The sequence below is a fragment of the Dipteris shenzhenensis genome, chromosome 6 (assembly GCF_047967505.1).
Source record: "Dipteris shenzhenensis isolate YYH24624 ecotype China chromosome 6, Dip_SZ_1.0, whole genome shotgun sequence".
In the NCBI taxonomy this organism is placed as follows: domain Eukaryota; kingdom Viridiplantae; phylum Streptophyta; class Polypodiopsida; order Gleicheniales; family Dipteridaceae; genus Dipteris; species Dipteris shenzhenensis.
Genome location: NC_141601.1, coordinates 32,975,964 through 32,994,425, shown reverse-complemented (window position 1 = coordinate 32,994,425; position 18,462 = coordinate 32,975,964). Strand labels below are relative to the sequence as shown.

At 46.5% G+C, this 18,462-nt stretch overlaps 1 protein-coding gene across 6 annotated transcripts in view; it reads left to right on the top strand.

Annotated features, from left to right (window-relative positions):
* The first annotated feature begins 552 nt into the window (after positions 1-552).
* The window catches only part of LOC147901072 (S-adenosyl-L-methionine-dependent methyltransferases superfamily protein), a 75,618-nt gene continuing 57,708 nt past the window's right edge, over positions 553-18,462 (top strand). The window contains exons 1-5 of one of the 6 annotated variants that reach the window (XM_087375894.1): positions 553-1,085; positions 5,592-5,651; positions 5,755-5,852; positions 11,706-11,775; positions 11,924-11,972. In XM_087375894.1, coding sequence (XP_087232020.1) covers positions 1,026-1,085; positions 5,592-5,651; positions 5,755-5,852; positions 11,706-11,775; positions 11,924-11,972 — 337 coding nt within the window. In that variant the 5' untranslated portion in view covers positions 553-1,025. The remainder of the gene's footprint in view (positions 1,086-5,591; positions 5,652-5,754; positions 5,853-11,705; positions 11,776-11,923; positions 11,973-18,462) is intronic. The other 5 variants (XM_087375890.1, XM_087375891.1, XM_087375896.1 and 2 more) reach the window with 5 other exon arrangements.

Sequence of the window (18,462 nt, the reverse complement as noted above, 5' to 3'; positions counted from 1 at the left end):
CATTTTTTGCAGTTGGCCTTCCCCCATTTGGACTTGTCATGGAATGATTTTTTAAAAAATGGAAGGTTTTGTCCTTATCATTTGTAGCTTACCTTTCCCCCTAAACCCTTCATGGACTGAGTTTTTTGAAAATGAAAAACCAATAGGTTTTTGCTATTGTAGGGACATGCTTGTCCCTATAATATACAAAGCCTATTACTTACCACCACAATTGCCATCTTTCATTCAACAAACAAAGTGTCCCCTTCCTTTAACCAAAGTATCACCAAAGTGGATTTGAGTTCCTTAGATCATTTTTCACATTTTTAGGGCATCAGTATAAACAAAGATTAGGTTCTCAACATCACCAGCATCAACACTGAGGCGAGCCTATTCATGTGAAGGGGGCATGTTGGTTACTGATCAGCCGTGATAGGGACAGGGTGGTTTGCAAACACCTCGAAGAGGCTCATAGCGAACTTTTATCCATGTCAAGCCATTGATCAAAGTACAACACAAGTCAAAGTGCACTCTCAAATGTCAAATTGATATAATTCTTGAATCTTGTTATTGGCGTGCCCAAGGAGGGGAAGGGCTTATTGATGATTTTCTGCTCAAAGGGTATTGCATCTATTGGTTGATGCTCAACTTATTATTTTCCCTCCATTTGATTTTCTGCTCAAAGGGTATTGCACCTATTAGTTGATGCTCAACTGATTATTTCCCCATTAAAGGAAATTCACCTTGTTCTTACCGCAAGAAGTAGTGTCCTGGACTGGAAGAACAAATTCAAGCTACCCCATAGATTGTTTTCTATACGAAAAAGCATTTGGTATATAGATGTAATCTTACATCACTAGAAACTGTATTTCCTTTCTGTCCCAAAGACCAGGCAGTACCCACGCATTCTTGTTCGTTGACAGTCTTACAACTGAGATTTCATAACAGATTGATAATTTGCTTGAGGGACGTGGAGTAGACTGCACTTTTAGGTTCTTACTGAATCAACAGGTGGCAACTGTGGCTCCTAGACAACTTGCATTACGATGAAGCTCAAGCAGCTGGAGGCAGTCATGTCTCAGCTTACTCAGTTTCAAAATCCGAAGGTATGATCGCTATCTTGTAGTGTCTAAATTGAACAACGCATCTTCCTGGTGATACATTTGATATCACTATCTGCACATGAAACTTGCGTGATGAAGTATCCTGTTAGAGTGCATTGAATCGTCAAAAGCACTCATAAATTGTATGTTGTAGTGTGAAATGGATAATGTGAAATCATAATTCTGGAAACTCTTATATAGCTATTGAAACAAGGTAGATTGTCTTTTTTTTAGTTATTCAAAGTGCAATTGAAATTTTAAGAGCTAGTTTCTGTGTGTGTTTTTTTGTCGGTTTAAAAACATCTAGAATGCTCCTTCCATTGCATCGATTCACGTCTTTTGTAGCGTTTGGAAGCAAAGACACTGCTTTGTGCATGTTTTGCTTTGCATTAGCTGCTCAAATTTATAATTAAATCAAGTTTTAGCGGTTCTAAGTACTAGTAAATATAGGCTAAATAAGACGAGAATTGTGAACCTCTTCATAGGTTCAAACGATTATAAGACTTTTTATGGGTCGAAGGACAATTTGTAAAAAATCCATACTAGTGTTCTTTCTTTTGGGTGCTACATATTGGAAATATTCTAAAAGGAGAAATTGAAGCTCTTCATGGCTCAAAAACTCTTTATGCGCCCACCAGCCGTTGTCAAAACTATAAAATTCCTTCATTTTTGAAACACAACCTGAAGGAACAGGGCTTAATGCGATTGGATTGCAAACCTGTGTGTAGAAGCACTTCAAATCTGAAGACGGGTCACTCTAAGAATTGTGAAACAAGAACGCTGTATGTTTCTGATTTTTGAAGCCTGATTAGATCCACTTACTTTTTAAATATCATGAACCATAATTCTTGGAATGGCTTTTTTTGAGTAGTTGTTTAGTCCAAGTTCAGGGAAGAAATCGAAGGGGTGTTATGATCCCAGAGAAAGCCTTTTGCAAGCTAAACAGTGCAATTCCCGGACTAGCATGAGATTGACACTTGAGAATGCAAACGTTAGCAAGAACAGAATGGTAATGTTTGACACACCTGTGTGGAGGGAACTAGTGGGTGCCTTACAAATCCAAACAGCAGATTGCACATGGCAGAATTGGCGTCACCATGTCAATCAGCGCGGGTCATAGACAAGGGGAACCATGTGAACATATTCCCATGTGACTGGTTTTACTGGAGTCTTCTCTTTTGGATTTAGATGCATTCCAGGAGCACAATGAGATTTGTCTCTTGTATCTTATTCTAGACTGCTTTTTAAAAGTTCTTTTTTAAGGATTGCTGAAAAAGATCCTTCTATCAACTAATCAATTTGGTTGCATGAAAGTGAAGCACATGAAACAAGAACAAATTTTTTAATGCTTGCACTATTGCACAACGATGGAAAATGCAATAGCAATTCTAAGGAGAGAAGAAATCCAAGCTATGGTAACGCCAAGCCTTGAGAAAAGTTCTGATCGGTTTAAGGTGTGATCAACAAAGTGTGAATAAGCTGATTTCCATTTCCACGAGGCCGAACCTACAATCAAATGAGAAGGTGAATGAGAAGGTGCATGCCCGTGAGCAGTGCAGAAGTAAGATGTGGCTTGGTCTGAGCTCATCCCTCTCACATAAACGCTAGGGACCAAGATGGAGAGTGGAGGGTAGAGGAGAAGTAGGAGTGGAGGGTAGAGGCAGCACAGGCGGTGAAAAGAGGCATGGTGCGGGCAGCAGCAGGAAAAAGGCTGCCGAAAAAACCCTAAGGGTTTTGAAAAAAACAAGGAAATGGAAACGGCGTTTCTACCGTTTCTGTTTCAATTGCGTTTCCGTTTCCGTTTCGCTTGGGGGAAACGGTGTTTCTTGCCACTATGTCCATCATGTGATGCTCCGTTGCTGAAGGCCATCACAGGTATTGTCGAAGAAGCCCCTCTTGGCACGAACCGTCTCAGCACTATCACTGGAAACCTGGTACTGATGCTCCCAGGCCACAAGTGCTAGGTATACGCCTCTGGTCCGGCACTGGTACAAGAATCCAACTGATATTGCCATCAATGCACCTATATCTCAGAGCTATACAACCCCCTCTAAAGCCTCCTCCTAGGTCCAAATTCGTACACTGTCCCTAGATCGATGAACCTTGGTGCTCCAACAACAATGGGCGTCCAACTGCTCACAAGGTTCAATCTGCTGTGTCTCAATTCTTGCAGTGGCAATCATCTGACCCATCTGGATCTCCAACAACTCAACAAACAATCGCTGCAGTAGAACACAAGGAAACCCCTTCGGGATCTGCCAGGTCATGACATCCAAACAAAATACATACTGGTAACTTATTTCCACTTGAGTCAGCGCGAACAACTCCTCGTGGCTCGAGGTCCTGCTTGAAAGCATGCCTCGATCAAAGACTCCTTCCCCACTGCACCTGTTTTGCAAGTCTCACTGCCACAGACAAGCAAGCAATCCTCCATTTGGAAACAAAAAGCTTGCTGGTAGGGCATCCTGCCTAGTGCTACTATGAAGGCTGGAATAATCGACGTTTGGCCGTAGAACCTCCCTCTGCTCACTGGTCCCTTCATTGATCCTTTGAGGACACTGCTGCCAATAATGACCTCTCCGGCCACAATTGTTACATGTACGTGAGGCCTTGAGGGCTTCCCTTTCCTCTACTGTGAACTTCTTCCTGCCCTTTTGCTTAGTTGTCAAAGCCTCAGAGTGACTGTCATAGGTACGACCTACAAATCTCTCCTCCTGGTCGAGCACCATCGGGACTAGTTCCTCCTAGGTCAATGGATTCATCCTTCCACTGGTTATAAGGACGAATAGAATGTAGCATACTGAGAAGATAGTTGGGACATCAATGTGATGGCCATGTCCTTGGAAGATATATTTCCCTGCCTGGAGGATCTCTTGTTGAAGTTCTTGTAACTTGTTGATGTGCTCCCGTATCAATGAAGTCTTCTTGGAATTCAACAATCTCATCTAGACTTCCAAAGAGATCCTCTTCATAGGTTCACCCCCCCCATGCTCTGCTCATATGGGGGGCTTACAGATGGGGAGGTGACCATTCCAACAAAACTGAGAAGGAGAGGAAAAGACAAGAGAGGCTGCAAGGGACCTCAGGACCAAATCCCCGAACTGTGGCTCCGAACTGAGATGCTCCAACAAGTGAGGGAGGAGGCTTATATATAGGCAACCACTCCCCCTCCTAGTCGGCTCATCGGTGGGCCGACCCCTGCTATAGGTGGGTCGACCTCCTCTCCACCTTGTAGGGGCTGCCATGCAGCCCTATAAAGGGGCTGCCCCCTGCCTCCAGAGCTGACTGGGCTGCACCCTATGGCCGACCCTCTCCTGCCCTATAAGAGGGCTGCTGCACAGCCTCTAGGGGCTGACCACCAAGCCCTACTCTGCAGGACCAGCAGGCCTAGGTGGCCAACCCACAGGTCGGCCCACCTCTGCCCATAAATGGCCTGATCGGTGTGGGGCTACAGCATCAGGGGATGGCCATGCAGGCCCCCACACAGGCCAGCACACAGCGCCTCCATATGGGCTGCCACAGCAACAATAGGCCTAGATGGCCCCCAGGTGGGACCTCCACAGTGGGCAGATCTGCCCTCAGCCCTACTCTACCCTCATGGAGGGTGGGCACACCCACAACAAAGGCCCTCACTCAGCCTAACCTAACCTCTCACGGGGCGGGCACACCCATAAGCAAGGCCCTCTCTCTCTCTCTGCCATGTGACATCAGGAGATGTTGACCTCCAACAGGTTCTTCTAGGAGATTTAGTGGTTTGTGTTATAGGCTGAAGCAGTTGTCATATGCTTGGTGTAACTGATGTGTTACTGAACCTAAAAGCTATATTCCAGCCACATCGGCACATTCCTATGTAGATTGTGTGTAATAAAAATACAAAATAGGCCAAATTGATGGGTTTCTTGTGATATTCGAGAGCGAGGGACACTGGACTCTAGAAGTACATTTATCACTCTGATTTGTAGATTGTGTTGGCATTGAATCAAACTGCCTCGTACTTCCTCTCCTACTTTCACTCCCTCCCCTCTTCTTCTATGCACTCTTGGATCTTGTCACTGTACTTCCTTATGGGAGGGGCTTTAGCATTTTAAAATATACATGATGACTTCTTAAGCCTTGTTGATACATGCAAACCATCAAATGTATAGCTGGTAAAGGCTTACGGCACTCCAGCCCCTGTGTCATTTCTTAACCTTGCTATGCTGAAGGTGCCAAATTTTTGGTTTAAGTTCGTTTTGACAAGAGGCATGGATATTTCTTGTTTGGACTATGTATGTGCAAACCAAGACATTTGGTTCAATGTGTCCTTTACAAGGCTTCATGTTGTTAAAACCCATGACAGATCCTTTGATTTGCATCTTTAGCTGTCTCTTCTTATTTGTCCTTGTGGCAGCTTTTGTTATTGTCATAATTGTAACTCTTTGCTAACTTGAAATGGAATCTATACGCATTTGTATCCATCTCAATGATAATCATTTATGTATTGTATGTTTAAGTTACCTGCTTTTGCAGCAGGTTGAGCTTGAGCAGTATTCCACGGGTCCCCACATTGCTTCAAGGATGCTTTTTATGGTAAGGTTGTGCGCTTGGCTCAAATGCTTTTCTTGGTGGTCTGATTGCACAAATTGGCCATAAGTTTGGAAGACTAAGTTATGACGTGTGTTACCTTGAACAGGCGGAAAACTCCTTCCAGGATATCAATGGAAAAATGGTAGCTGATCTTGGTTGTGGGTGTGGCACGTTGGGAATGGCAGCATCTTTATTATCAGCGAAGTCTCTCTCTCTCTCTCTCTCTCTCTCTCTCTCTCTCTCTCTCTTCTTGACCATGACTTTGAACTCTTTACAATGTATACGGTCTCTATAATGGAAATGTATGAGTTTGTTTCAAGTTATAAAGCAGTCACACTCTCCCTTTTGGTGCTTCATGCATTGCACAATACTTTATTTTGTAGACCATCCTGGTCTTTTGTAGACGTAAATAAGCTTCAGCTCTTTCTTTCTTTCATTTTTTGTGTGTGCATTTGGGTGAGTGCGGTGGGAGCGTATGCGCTCTATGTGTATGCCCATCCCTTTGCCTGTTTCATTAGTTTGAAGCATAGGAAAAGGGAAAATGTGCCCAAAATCCCCCCTCGTTCATAAAAAAGAAACCCACATCTATGTTTGGAGATTGCCACTCAAGGTCATGGTTGAGAGGGATAGGGTTAAAATGCAACCAAGGCTGAACTTGTCACATAAATGTCATGGACCTGACGTAGTTATAGGCTTTGGATTGTGTTAAGAACATTGCTTCCTTGAAGATAAATGGAAAGGAGGCTCTTTCTGTGGTATTTCCACATGGGCTGCATTTGTGACAGTTTTGACAACCAATTGAGCTTCGGGACATTTAATTCTTGCTGTAATTTCACATATTATAGTGACAAACGAGGGCCTTTTCATTTGGTGTACTACTACACACATTTCAAAGCAATTTATTTTTACGCAAATGGCTTTTGCAATTCAAGAGATACCACTGTTAGTATTTGGTTATTTGTAGGCATGTCTTCAAATGCATCCCTCATGTGGATTGAAAAGTCAAGTGGCACCAAAACTATCATGTGTGGAAGGTTCAATGAAGATGCTATTCACAGGAAAGAGCTTGTGGAAGATTGTTGAAGGCACATCCAAATAGCCACTCCTGGATGAGAAGAAAATAGAAGAATGGATTACCAAAGAGGACAAGTGTTTATTCTCACCGCAAATAACTGGCAAAAAGAGAAGGCTGACCTACTTGAGGAATTGAATAGCTTGCAGCAAGAAAGCCCAACTTGGTTGAGTGAGAAACAAATGAGTATAGCGCACAGGCTCATCTGAAAACTAAAATTCACACCATAGATGCAGGCCCCTGAGCAATGGATCTTTCAGATTCACTGAACAGATAGTGCACTAGCTTTGAGTTGGCTTATACAGCATTGCAGACTTAGTTAGCCTCACTTCAGTAAAAGGATGAGCAGCCCTGCATCACTGCTCCCACCCCTCTCTCGCTTCTGCACCATGTTTTTGGGTCCAGCAAGCCCTTTGCTCCTGGACACCGGCTTTGGAGTACATATGCAGTTCAGTTATGTTTTTCTTTCCTGTGGTATTCTTTAAATAACAGACTATGCAGTCCTTCTGTAAGACCAATGGCCACTTTATTTCTTTTATAGAATCTTGTATTTATTATTTTCTTTTATAGAATCTTGTATTTATTCTTCTTGCTAGTAGAAAAAAAAGAAGAGTATGAAAGAGAAAAGCACAAAGAGCAATGAAAGAGCTGTTGGCCTTGATACTCAGGACAGGGGATTTGTGGGCGACGACATAACAACAACTGTCAATGTTTCTGAGAAACTAGCAGGTGACCTCAAGAGCAGGTTTTCAAAGATTCCTGTCAAACAATTTGCGGATGTATGAAGCACACAAGGACGTGTAGCTAAGAAAGAAAGCTGTAAAAAAGGGCAATAAGGTTTCTTTTTTGCATCCTCAGAAAAGGTGATGACTAGCTCACAGGGCTAATGCAATTTTAGTGCTACATGAATACTTTTCTCCCCCAAAAAAAGGAAGGCCAAAGAAAAATATCAGGTACCTTGGAAGAAAATACCTCCACCCTAGCTTTCCTATTCACCAAGACAATGAATGATAGTGAGGGGGATGTTACAGGGAAATCTGGAGACTAGCAGGCCATGGTATGACCAAGCATGTCCTGGAACATTTGTGGTGACCAAGACGTAATGGTGTTGGGAGGTAAGAAGGACAGTGATGATGACGTCAAATGTGACCGAGATGAAGATGGTGACATCAAGCCCACAAAGACGAGGTGACATAAGAGGCCACCAAGTTTACAGGACACTAAGTCAGACATGGAATCTGCAGGTCTTAAGTCCAACTGGACGAAGTAGAGCAGCTCAGAGTTATGAGGAGATGCACATGTGGTCCACCACGCAGGTCCTTGATTACCTCGACATTCCTTGGATGCGTGAGACAGAAAGAAAGAAAGAAAGTTTATTAAAGTCTTTGGAAGACCGATGGGTCTATGAGACTGAAAATCCTGATACAACAAGCTGTGGTAGTGGAGCTACTAAACGAGCATCCATACCAATGCAAAATGCAAAAATGCAGAATGGCAGTACTAAGTCCTAAGTACAACATAGTCATGTCGATGGTCGACTATATATCAATCTCAGCATCATCATCAATACCATCATCATCCTCGGCAACATCAAGATATCAGGATGGATGAGGCAGTGGAGGCATAAAGTCGGCAATAGAGTGCTGTCGGTCACTCAGAGGTGCAGTCCTGGCACGTCTCCTGGTCGTAGCACTGCGTCTAACCAGGGCTACTGTGACCCCCGTCGGTCGGGCTCCGACTCTAAACAACGAAGGGATGTCTCCAAGTGTGATCTATGTGTCGACCCTCTGTCTGAGCTGTCGGGTAACGGTCATGTCGAGGCCTCATCTTGTTGGGGTCCATGTGATCTAGCTGAAAGAACTCCGTGATAGAGCTCTGAGAGGGATCAACCGAGGAAGAAGTCTGCTCCTGTCTCTGTGCTCGGAGTATTCTCTCGCGGTGTCTAAGTGCCTCATGAATGAAACCTGCCAAACACCGCTGGTTTGGGTAGGAGAGGAAACGGGCTAAAATCCCATAACTATCCCTGAAGAGGTAGTGGAAACGTCCTCGTATCTCATAGTACATAGGACACTTGAAGATGAAATGCTCCTCTGTCTCAACCTCTTGTATGTCACACAGTGTGCATATGCGCCGCTCCCTGGGTAGTCGCTCTGCTGTGCCGCTCTCGATGCGAAGTCTGTGTGAAGAGACCCGGAATTGCCCAAGAGAGATCCTCAACGAGTGGGGTAGGTGAATCTGTGTGTATCCTGGTGGGTCAATGAAACCCTCCGTTGTGATATGTAAGAAGCGATCTCTGTAGAAGTTAAGCTTCACTGGGAGTTCACTCGGTCCCAACCAGGTCCGAAAAGTGTGCAGCTGTAGTAGATCCTCACGGATCCTGGTTGACCTTGTGTGATAAGAGGGGAGAAAACAGAGCATCCATGCTATACTGGAAGGGAGATAGTCTATCCATGTGGAGCCCCAGTCGCTCAAACCATCTCTCTGTACGTGCATACCAGCACCTCTGATCTCCTCCTGCTGCAAGTGCCATAGAAGAGGATAGAGCTACCCATGGTAGCCTGCTACGCCCCGAGGTATAATCCCCATATTCCCTAACTCGGTACAGATATGTGATGACCTGAAATGCAGCATCTAGCTGTAAAGGGGGTGACCCAAACTCAGCTTGAATGATCTGGTGAGGACCAGATGACTTACCACGAATCATTTGTGATAAAATGAGAACCTGTAGGCGCTCCACAGGGGCCCACTCTGTATCCGACAAGTCTGGCCCCCAATAAGGGTTGCCGTACATCCCCGTTGGGCGAGCCAAGTAGTCAAAAAGCACCCCCTTGGTGCGTGGATCTTGAAAGTGCGAGCGGAAGCACTGCCTCTCTAGTTTGGCCAATGAGACATACCCCCTACTCAAGCGTGCCTTAATCGCGGGTCTCATAGTGAAGCTCGGTCCGGAGAAGATAACCCCAAGATAAGTGTATGATGAAACTATCTCAATAGATGACCTCGCAAATGTGAACTGCTCCTGACGCATGATGGCTCGAGATGTATTGAAGATCATGACCTTGGTTTTACTCAGGTTGACCTTCAAATCATGAGACTCACAAAAGGACTGTAGTGCGTCTAGGTGTCTCTGAAGCCCCTCTGCTGAGGAAGACAAGAGAGCCACGTCATCTGCATAGAGCAAAATCTAGATCAGCGTGCCCGCAAGAGAGCAACCTACACCCCCCTGTGTTTGCATTATTGTCTCAAGCTCTCATCAACGTAGAGGCCAAACAAGGTAGGCGACAAAGGACACCCTTGTTGACCCCAATGGTACTCATGATCTCGTCTGTCCACTCGGATCTTGCTCGAACTCTGCCAGAAACTCTCTCGTAAAGTGCCATGACAGCCCAAATGATCTCCTGGTCATAACCCAAGTCCTGTAGGCGTCGTTTGAGGCGGGCTATCGGGACCGTGTCAAATGCCTTGCGGAAATCCACAAAGCAACAATAAACCCTCTGCTTCCGTGACCTTGCCTCCTCGATGATACATGTGAGCGTGAGAATGTGGTCCATGGGTTCCATGATCACGTCAGAATCGACTGTGGTGACTGTGGCATGAAAGAGTGGGACTGAGTTCGAAAACTGGACGGTGATTGAGTGAGGAATGGAGATGACAGTGGAATGGATGAGGCAGTCCCAACGGGGTGTGGGAGGGTGGGCTGACTGAGAGGGAGAGGGGAGAGTGAAGCGTAATGCGGCACAGTGTATGACACCTCCGAAGTAGGGGTCATAAGTTGTGCGAGAGCTGTAACAGGAGAAGAGGGGAAGGGAACAACAAACAGGAGAAGAGGGGAAGGGAACAACAACTGGCGCCATGGGCATGAGTATGTCACTGATCATAGATGTAGAGGGAGCTAAGACTAGAACTAGAGCTGGGCCTGAAGCAGGGCTGAAGTCGAAGTAGAGATAGAGATAGAGGGAGCTGAGGCTGGAGCTGAAAACGAAACTGACACTGTAGCGGGAGTTGAGGTTGAGGTAGAGATAGAGGCTGAAGAAGCTGAGGCGGGTCCTACCTTTGCCTTGCTGTCTACCCCGAGTCCACTTTGGTTGTAATGTGTGTTCACATCCTCCAATTTCAGTTGTGTCGTTTGCTTTTTGTTGTTGTTGTTATTGTCGTCTTTCTTGGCTTTGTCCCCTATTTCTCTTGGGGTGTGGGTGCAAGTCTTAGTGTCCGGCCGGGAGGGGGAGCACCGGTTCCCCCCCCATAATGGGAGGCACGTCCAGTGCAAGGTGGTGGAGAGGCAGGGCGGAAGCTTGAGATGGAGAGGCAACCAGGAGGTGGAGAAGGAGAGGCTAAGATGGTGAGGATTTTTTTTTCGAAGTTCCCAAAAAAAAAAAGCGAAGGTGGTGAGGGGAGCAGAGAAGGGGGGGGGGGCGGGGGGTGGTGGATGAGCGGAAAAGGAGGGAGGGAGGTGGCTGAGTGAGGGGCTAGCGGGGAGCGAGGGGTGGCTGAGCGGGGAGCGGGGGAGCAGGGAGCGAGGGGTGGCTGAGCGGGGAGCGGGGAGCAAGGAGCCAGGGAGTGGGGGAGCAGGGAGCGAGGGAGCTGAGCGGGGGAGCAGGGAGCAAGGGGTGGCTGAGCGGGAGCTGAGAAAAGTGAGAAGAGCAATACGAGACTTGTCAAAGATTTCTTAGGTGCTTGTGTGAGAGGATCATGCCCATCTTTCTATTGTAATACAAGGAAAAAATAAAGGAAAAGAACACAAATTTTTTTGGGAGAATTGTGGGTTTATATTATAGTATATTAAAAAGAACACAATTTATGCTCTGTTTTCCTCTCTTGTTTTTCTTTTCTACATTTTCTGGGCAGTGTGCTGAATGCATAAGCATTGCTATGGGTTTGCTGCTCATCAGAACTACTTTAAAGGGATTCTAAGTACAGGGTTTGTACCAATGTTCCTCAAGATTGTTGTCCAAAGTAATGTGAAATTTACTACTGTTATTTTGTTGCAGTCATGTGATTGGAATAGATATTGATATCGAAGCTCTGGATATAGCCAAATACAATTCCTTGGAACTTGAGGTAATTTTTTTTGGTTCTAACTTCTTGTGTAGAGTTGTAGCAATGATATTTTCCATGCCAACTATTCCTAGTTGTGAAATGCGAAGGGTTGTGCAATTTGAAGGTTCAAAGGGGCTAAGTGATTTGACCTTAATGACAATGTGAACAGGTGGAGATGGACTTTTTACAAGCGAATGTTGCAGAACATATATTTAAAGGTACTCATCAGAGGGTCTCATTTGTGCTGGAAGCATTGTAGCTGGATTTTAAGCACATTTCATTTTGAATAGAGGATACAAGCAGTACCCTGGGTACACAGATTTAATGACGTTTCAACTTATTAATTGGCCTCAAACTGTGGCCCACTTTGCTTTATTTTATATGGGTTGAAATCAAACTCGTGGTGATTGAAAATGTTGTGAAGCTCTACACACAGATGAGTGGACTTGAACTCAGAAAGGGTGTGCAAAGAGACCAGGCTTCTATATGGCTACGTAGAGTCAGTATTAAGTACTAGGCTTGAATTGTGTGTACAAGCATGTATTAGCTAGCTGGTTTAGTCTCTAATGGTTTTAAAATCCAGTTTTTTTTGGGGAATATGAAAAATTAGGCTGTGAGATGATCCTCAGCTCAATGTACAATAAAACAGGCCACTTAGGAAGCTCATTCTAAAGGTTAGTAACAAGGAAATACCATAAAGAATAGGTTATGTATAGAGGATTGTCACCTGTAGGAAGACATGCTTTAGCTCTGGTGCTTTCGAGACAATCTATTCCAGGCCTCCAAGAGTGTGGATTGGGTTTATTTAGGGGTGTCATAAAATTTTACCTTGTGGGTAGACTATTGCTAGCTAACTAATTCACTCTGTCATGAGTGATAAAACAAGGGCTGATTTGGTCCCAAGCATCATGCTCTACCCTTCAAATACAGCAGGCAATACTGAAGAGTCTCATCTAGGGTATCAAATCTATAATCCATCTCTTATGTGGGGCTCCCTCTATAGCTGTAAATCCACAAGTGCTCCTATCTGTTGCACTAAGCAGACAGAAAAAATAGGCCTTTGGTGGTTGATAACTTTCTCGAAGGCAATGGCAAGAAGTGTATATTTATCTCTGCTCTAGTTTTGCCTGTAAGGGCCAATATTGTTGTCGGAGGAGGGCTTGTGCAATCTCTTGCATGTGGCAATTCTGGCCTCTTCCCGCTGCCTATCTCTCCTTCTCCCCTCTTCTCCCCTTCTCTCTCAGCCTCCCCCTCTCTGTCTCAGCGTCTCTGTTCCCTCCCCCTCAACGCTCCCTCATTCTAGTCTTTCTTCGAATCGACGGATGGGACTTCATTGTGTTTGAGGCAGGCCATTATGTTTGAGTCGGCCTTCCTTCTTTGATTGATGAATGGACTCCCATTCATTCAATCCACAACCACTTCCACTCGTCACGAGAACTTGCTTATTTTCAAAAGATGAGTTTTTTTTCCCCCCCAAAGAAAGGAACCTTCTATTAATGCTTGAAAGACTTCATACAAAACAGCAGCCCCGAAGGTGCTGAGTATGGAAAAAACTGGAAAAGGCTGAAAGAAAAGAACCGGCCTGTTCTAGAGAAACCCAGCTCACTGCCTAGGGGATCTCTGGTACTGGGCTAACAGCCAAGTGGGGGGACTATACAACCAGCGAATCCCTTGCGGAGTGAAGATCTAGAAAACTCCTGCAGGCCAAGCCTTGTAGAATCGAGCACGCCTCTTGATAGTCACTCTAGAGCCTGGAGTCCCTCGCTCCCAGGTGGAGTGTAAAGCGTAGATGATATCCTGCCAGATGGCGACCATGGTAGCCGAGGCTGGAACCGGATGCTCCCATCACGAGACTGCAGTGAGCCACCCAAATGTTCCACGCAGTGATACTGGCTACCACCTCCCAAACGCTGTCCTCTGGAGGAGAAGGGGGAGCTAGGCTATCAGGAGGGACTGCCTCATGGAGCGCTATCCTATGAATGCTCTGACCTTGTATCCGGTAGGCTGGGGAGATCTCATCAATCTAGAACACATGTCCTCCATGAGTCAACTAGGCCACCATCCCCCAAGTGTAGTCTCTCTGAAGACTCTGCATATGGGTCATGATCCTGAGGGCTCCCATCCAGATCCTTGCTGCTCTACGACAGCTCCAAAGGCAGTGCGGCATTGTCTCTAGGAAACCAGTAGAAAGAAAGAAAGAAAGAAAGTTTATTAAAGTCTTCGGAAGACCGATGAGTCTATGAGACTGTGAACATCCTGATACAACAAGCTGTGGTAGTGGAGCTACTAAACGAGTGTCCATACCAATGCAAAATGCAAAAATGCAAAATGGCAATACTAAGTCCTAAGTACAACGTCCTAAGTACAACATAGTCATGTCGATGGTCGACTAAATATCAATCTCAGCATCGTCATCAATATCATCATCATCATCGGCAGCAGCAAGATATCAGGATGGATGAGGCAGTGGAGGCATGAAGTCAGCAATAGAGTGCTGTCGGCCACTTAGAGGTGCGGTCCTGGCACGTCTCTTGGTCGTAGCTCTGCGTCTGACCAGGGCTACTGTGACCCCCGTCAGTTGGGCTGCGACTCTAAACAAGGAGGGGATGTCCCCAAGTGTGATCTGTGTGTCGACCCTCTGTCTGAGCTGTCGGGTCACAAGCTCTGGGTCACGGCCATGTCGAGGTCTCATATCGTGGGAGTCCATGTGATCTAGCTGAAAGAACTCCGTGATAGAGCTCTGAGAGGGATCAGCCGAGGAAGAAGTTTGCTCTTGTCTCCATGCTCGGAGTATCCTCTCATGGTGTCTAAGTGCCTCATGAATCAAACCTGCCAAACACCGCTGGTCTGGGTAGGAGAGGAAACATGCCAAAATCGCATAACTATCCCTGAAGAGGCAATGAAAATGTCCTCGGATCTCATAGTACATAGGGCACCTGAAGATGAAATGCTCCTTTGTCTCAACCTCCTGCATGTCACACAGTGTGCATATGCGCCTCTCCTTGGGTAGTCTCTCTCTGCTCTGCCGCTCTCGATGCGAAGTCTGTGTGAAGAGACCCAGAACTGCCCAAGAGAGATCCTCAGCGAGTGGGGTAGGTAAATCTGTGTGTATCCAGGTGGGTCAATGAAACCCTCCGCTGTGATATGTAAGAAGTGATCTTTGTAGAAGCTAAGCTTCACTGGGAGTTCACTCGGTCCCAACCAGGTCCGAAAAGTGTATAGCTGTAGTAGATCCTCACGGATAACCTGGTTGACATCGTGTGATAAGAGGGGAGAAAACGGATCATCCATGCTGTACTAGAAGGGAGGTAGTCTATCCATGTGGAGCCCCAATCGCTCAAACCATCTCTCTGTACGTGCATACCAGCACCTCTAGTCTCCTCCTGCTGCAAGTGCCATAGAAGAGGATAGAGCTATCCATGGTAGCCTGCTACGCCCCGAGGTATAATCCCCATATTCCCTAACTCGGTTCAGATACGTGATGACCTGAAATGCAGCATCTAGCTGTAAACGGGGTGACCCAAACTCAGCCTGAATGATCTAGTGAGGAACGGATGACTTACCACGAATCATCCGTGATAACATGAGAACCTGTAGCCGCTCCACACGGGCCCACTCCGTATCCGACAAGTTTGGCCTCCAACAAGGGCTGCCGTACATCCCCGCTGGTCGAACCAAGGAGTCAAAAAGAAACCCCTTTGCCCCTTTGTGTGTGCATCCTGAAAGTGCGAGCGGAGACACTGCCTCTCTAGTCTGGCCAATGAAACATACCCTCTACTCAAGCATGCCTACATCGCGGGTCTCATAGTGAAGCTGGGTCCGGGCAACAATGGCACTACCCCTCCACTCGCATCTGCTCCAACTACAGTCCGATGGGCAAGCCTCCATGGGCGGCCAGCCAGAAGTAGGATATCTTCCTGGGTCGCAAACTGGACCATAACCGTGTCTAAAACCTGAAACAGACATCCCGGGGCACTCTCTGGATCACCCAATGCTGCTCCCTCGAGGGGGTCCACCTCGAAGAGTCCATCTGAAGCCTCCTGCCAATCTATGTGGTGTAGGAAAAGAAGGGCACCTCGTCCATCTACTCAGCAAGGCGTGAGAATTACCAGTCACCGGGCTCGCATGCTCAGTAGAGAACTAGAGTGCATGGTAATTACCAGTCATCGGGCCCGGTGGAATTGTAGCCACGATAGATGTGGCTGTAATCACTCATTACCATGGACTCTAGTACTCTACTGAGCATGCAAGCCCAATGACTGGTAATTTTTACTGCACTCGTAGTGATCATGCGTGCTTAAGCCCGGTGGTGGGTGAGCGGTGGCTAGTAATTTTAACTGCCAAACTGGTGGAATCGTAGCCACGACAGATGTGGCTGTCATAGATGTGGCTGATGACAGCCACCACCATTGGGCAGTAATTCTTATAAAAGTAAATCATGAAGCCTAATCACCTCTAATCCCCATTACTATGCACTCTAGTACTCTCCTGAGCATGCAAGCTCGGTGACTGGTAATTTACTGCACTCGTAGTAATCATGCATGCAAGCCCAGTGGAAGCTGAGTAATTGCGGGCCACTGCGGTGATTGGTAATTAACCTTGCCGGGTGGGTCTTAGCCGCCACCACAGACGTGGCTGGGAATCTTAGATGCCATCACCTCTAATTGTTCATTACCATGCAAGTTAGTACTGCCGCCTTGAATTAATCAAAATTTGGGCGAACCACTGCGGTGGCTCTCACCTTGACAGTGTAGTCGGGCTACAAACTGCTATTCCATTCCCTTAACCGTTTTGTCTTCTATCCCTCTCGAACGTTTCGTTCTCCCTTGCAATCTCAAGCCTAGTCGAGAGACAAAAGCATATATATGCCGAAGTTTATACAACCTTGTTTATTACAAAATTTTCCTTTCAAAAAGGGTGATACAAAATCGCTCAAACGAGCCGATAGACAAAAGCATATAGATGCCAAAGTATATGCAAACTACTACTAATACTGCTACTACTACTGCTCGTCCGAATCGTCGTCGTCGTCGTGGTTTCCCTGGCCTGATCCCTGGCCCTCTTGAGGTCCGCCTGATCCCTGGCCCTCATCGAAGCCGTCTAAGTCAAATCCCTTGAGACCTTCCTCCTCGTTCATCACTGCTTGCCTCCGCTGATGGGACGTTCGAGCTTGCACCCTAAGAGTGAAACCATATTAATTGGAAATTAGATTGGAACTTAAAGAATAAAACAATTTAAAAGGTGAGATTATAAGTAGGAGTAGACTTATACCGAGCGAGCAGCGACCTGAGTCCAATCGAGTGCCACTCCCTGCGCCTCCATCTCAATAAACCATGGCTTTGCTCCTATGCGGAATTTGCATCTCGTCTCTTCGTTTGTGGAAAGGTGACCCATCGCAGCTTGCTGTGGACCCAAATTATGAGAGTTAGATAAAGTGCATGCAATATGTAATAAAACAAATAGAACAATAAATTAAATGATAAGAAGTAGACTTACCACCCATGCGTGGAACGCGGCCGTTCCATCATTGCCGAGGTGTGAAGTACCTACGGTGCCCAGTCGTCTCCTCGTAGCCCTCCTTTGACTGTCGACCTTTTGGGGGTGGTCCCTGTACTCCTTTAAAAACTTCAAGTTAGCTTTATCCGCCCAGCTCAGTTTAGCCGCCTTCTTTGCGATTGAAGTTCACAAGATTGACCTATGATGCTTCAAGACAGAGCACATGCGTTCTCGCATGTAATTATCATTGAACTCCCAATTACCACTCTCTCGGATCCCACTGGACCTCCCACAAGGGTCTACCCTTCCATAGTCAGAGGCGCCATCTAAGGGCATCCTGCTCTGAGATACTGGGAGGGTCAATGTGCCCCAAACGTCCCACCACTTTGATCATCTACCAGTGAATCCCATCAAGACTCCCATCCATCTCAGGGTCTCAGTGAGCGGATGAAGTAGGCTTGCAGGTCCTACACAGAAGAAGTTGGGGTGCGTGCTGCCTCGCTGCATCATCATCCTCAAGGGGACACCAATCCGAGAAAACTGCCCCAACCAAATGCTATCTCTCCAAACGCGAAGTTCCTCCCACCAAGACTTAGGGATGGCTAGGTTAATCTCTCTCATCCGTTGCCCTGCCCCTCGCAGATGTGCTACGGCGCCAAGCCTTGCCCTTTGCCTCCATGAAAAAATCTGCTCCATCTGCCAAAAGACCCGGCCGGACCAATGTCCCATTGTGCCCAACTAATTTGAGTCTGTTGTCTGAGCATATGTCCCTCTTGATCTCGGATCTCTGGGTGCCACATAAGGGGCTGACGCTCAAACTCCTCTTTGCATCTGGGCGGAGCACGAATGAGACCCCTTGCTAGTCTCTGCCAGACCTTGTGAAGCCTCCTCATCAAGGGGGAACCCTTCCCTATAAGGGGGGCCTTTGAGAAGATCCATCTGTGCGAAAGCTGCATCTGTCCTCCGGTGCGTGGGGTGTTCTTGAGAAGCCCTCGCTGTAAGAGGAGCTTCCAAGGATCTGCACCTAGGGTGAGGTCGCGAACAACCAACTTGCTCAGGAGGGCTCTGCTTTGCATCTTCAGATCAATGATACCCAAGCCTCCCAGTGCCTACGGCATGATCACTGTCTGCCAAGCGACCCGGGCTCTAGTATTCCGATGTCGTCCGAACCTGCCCAAAGGAAGTTCTGAACCAACCGTCGGAGCTGCCCAA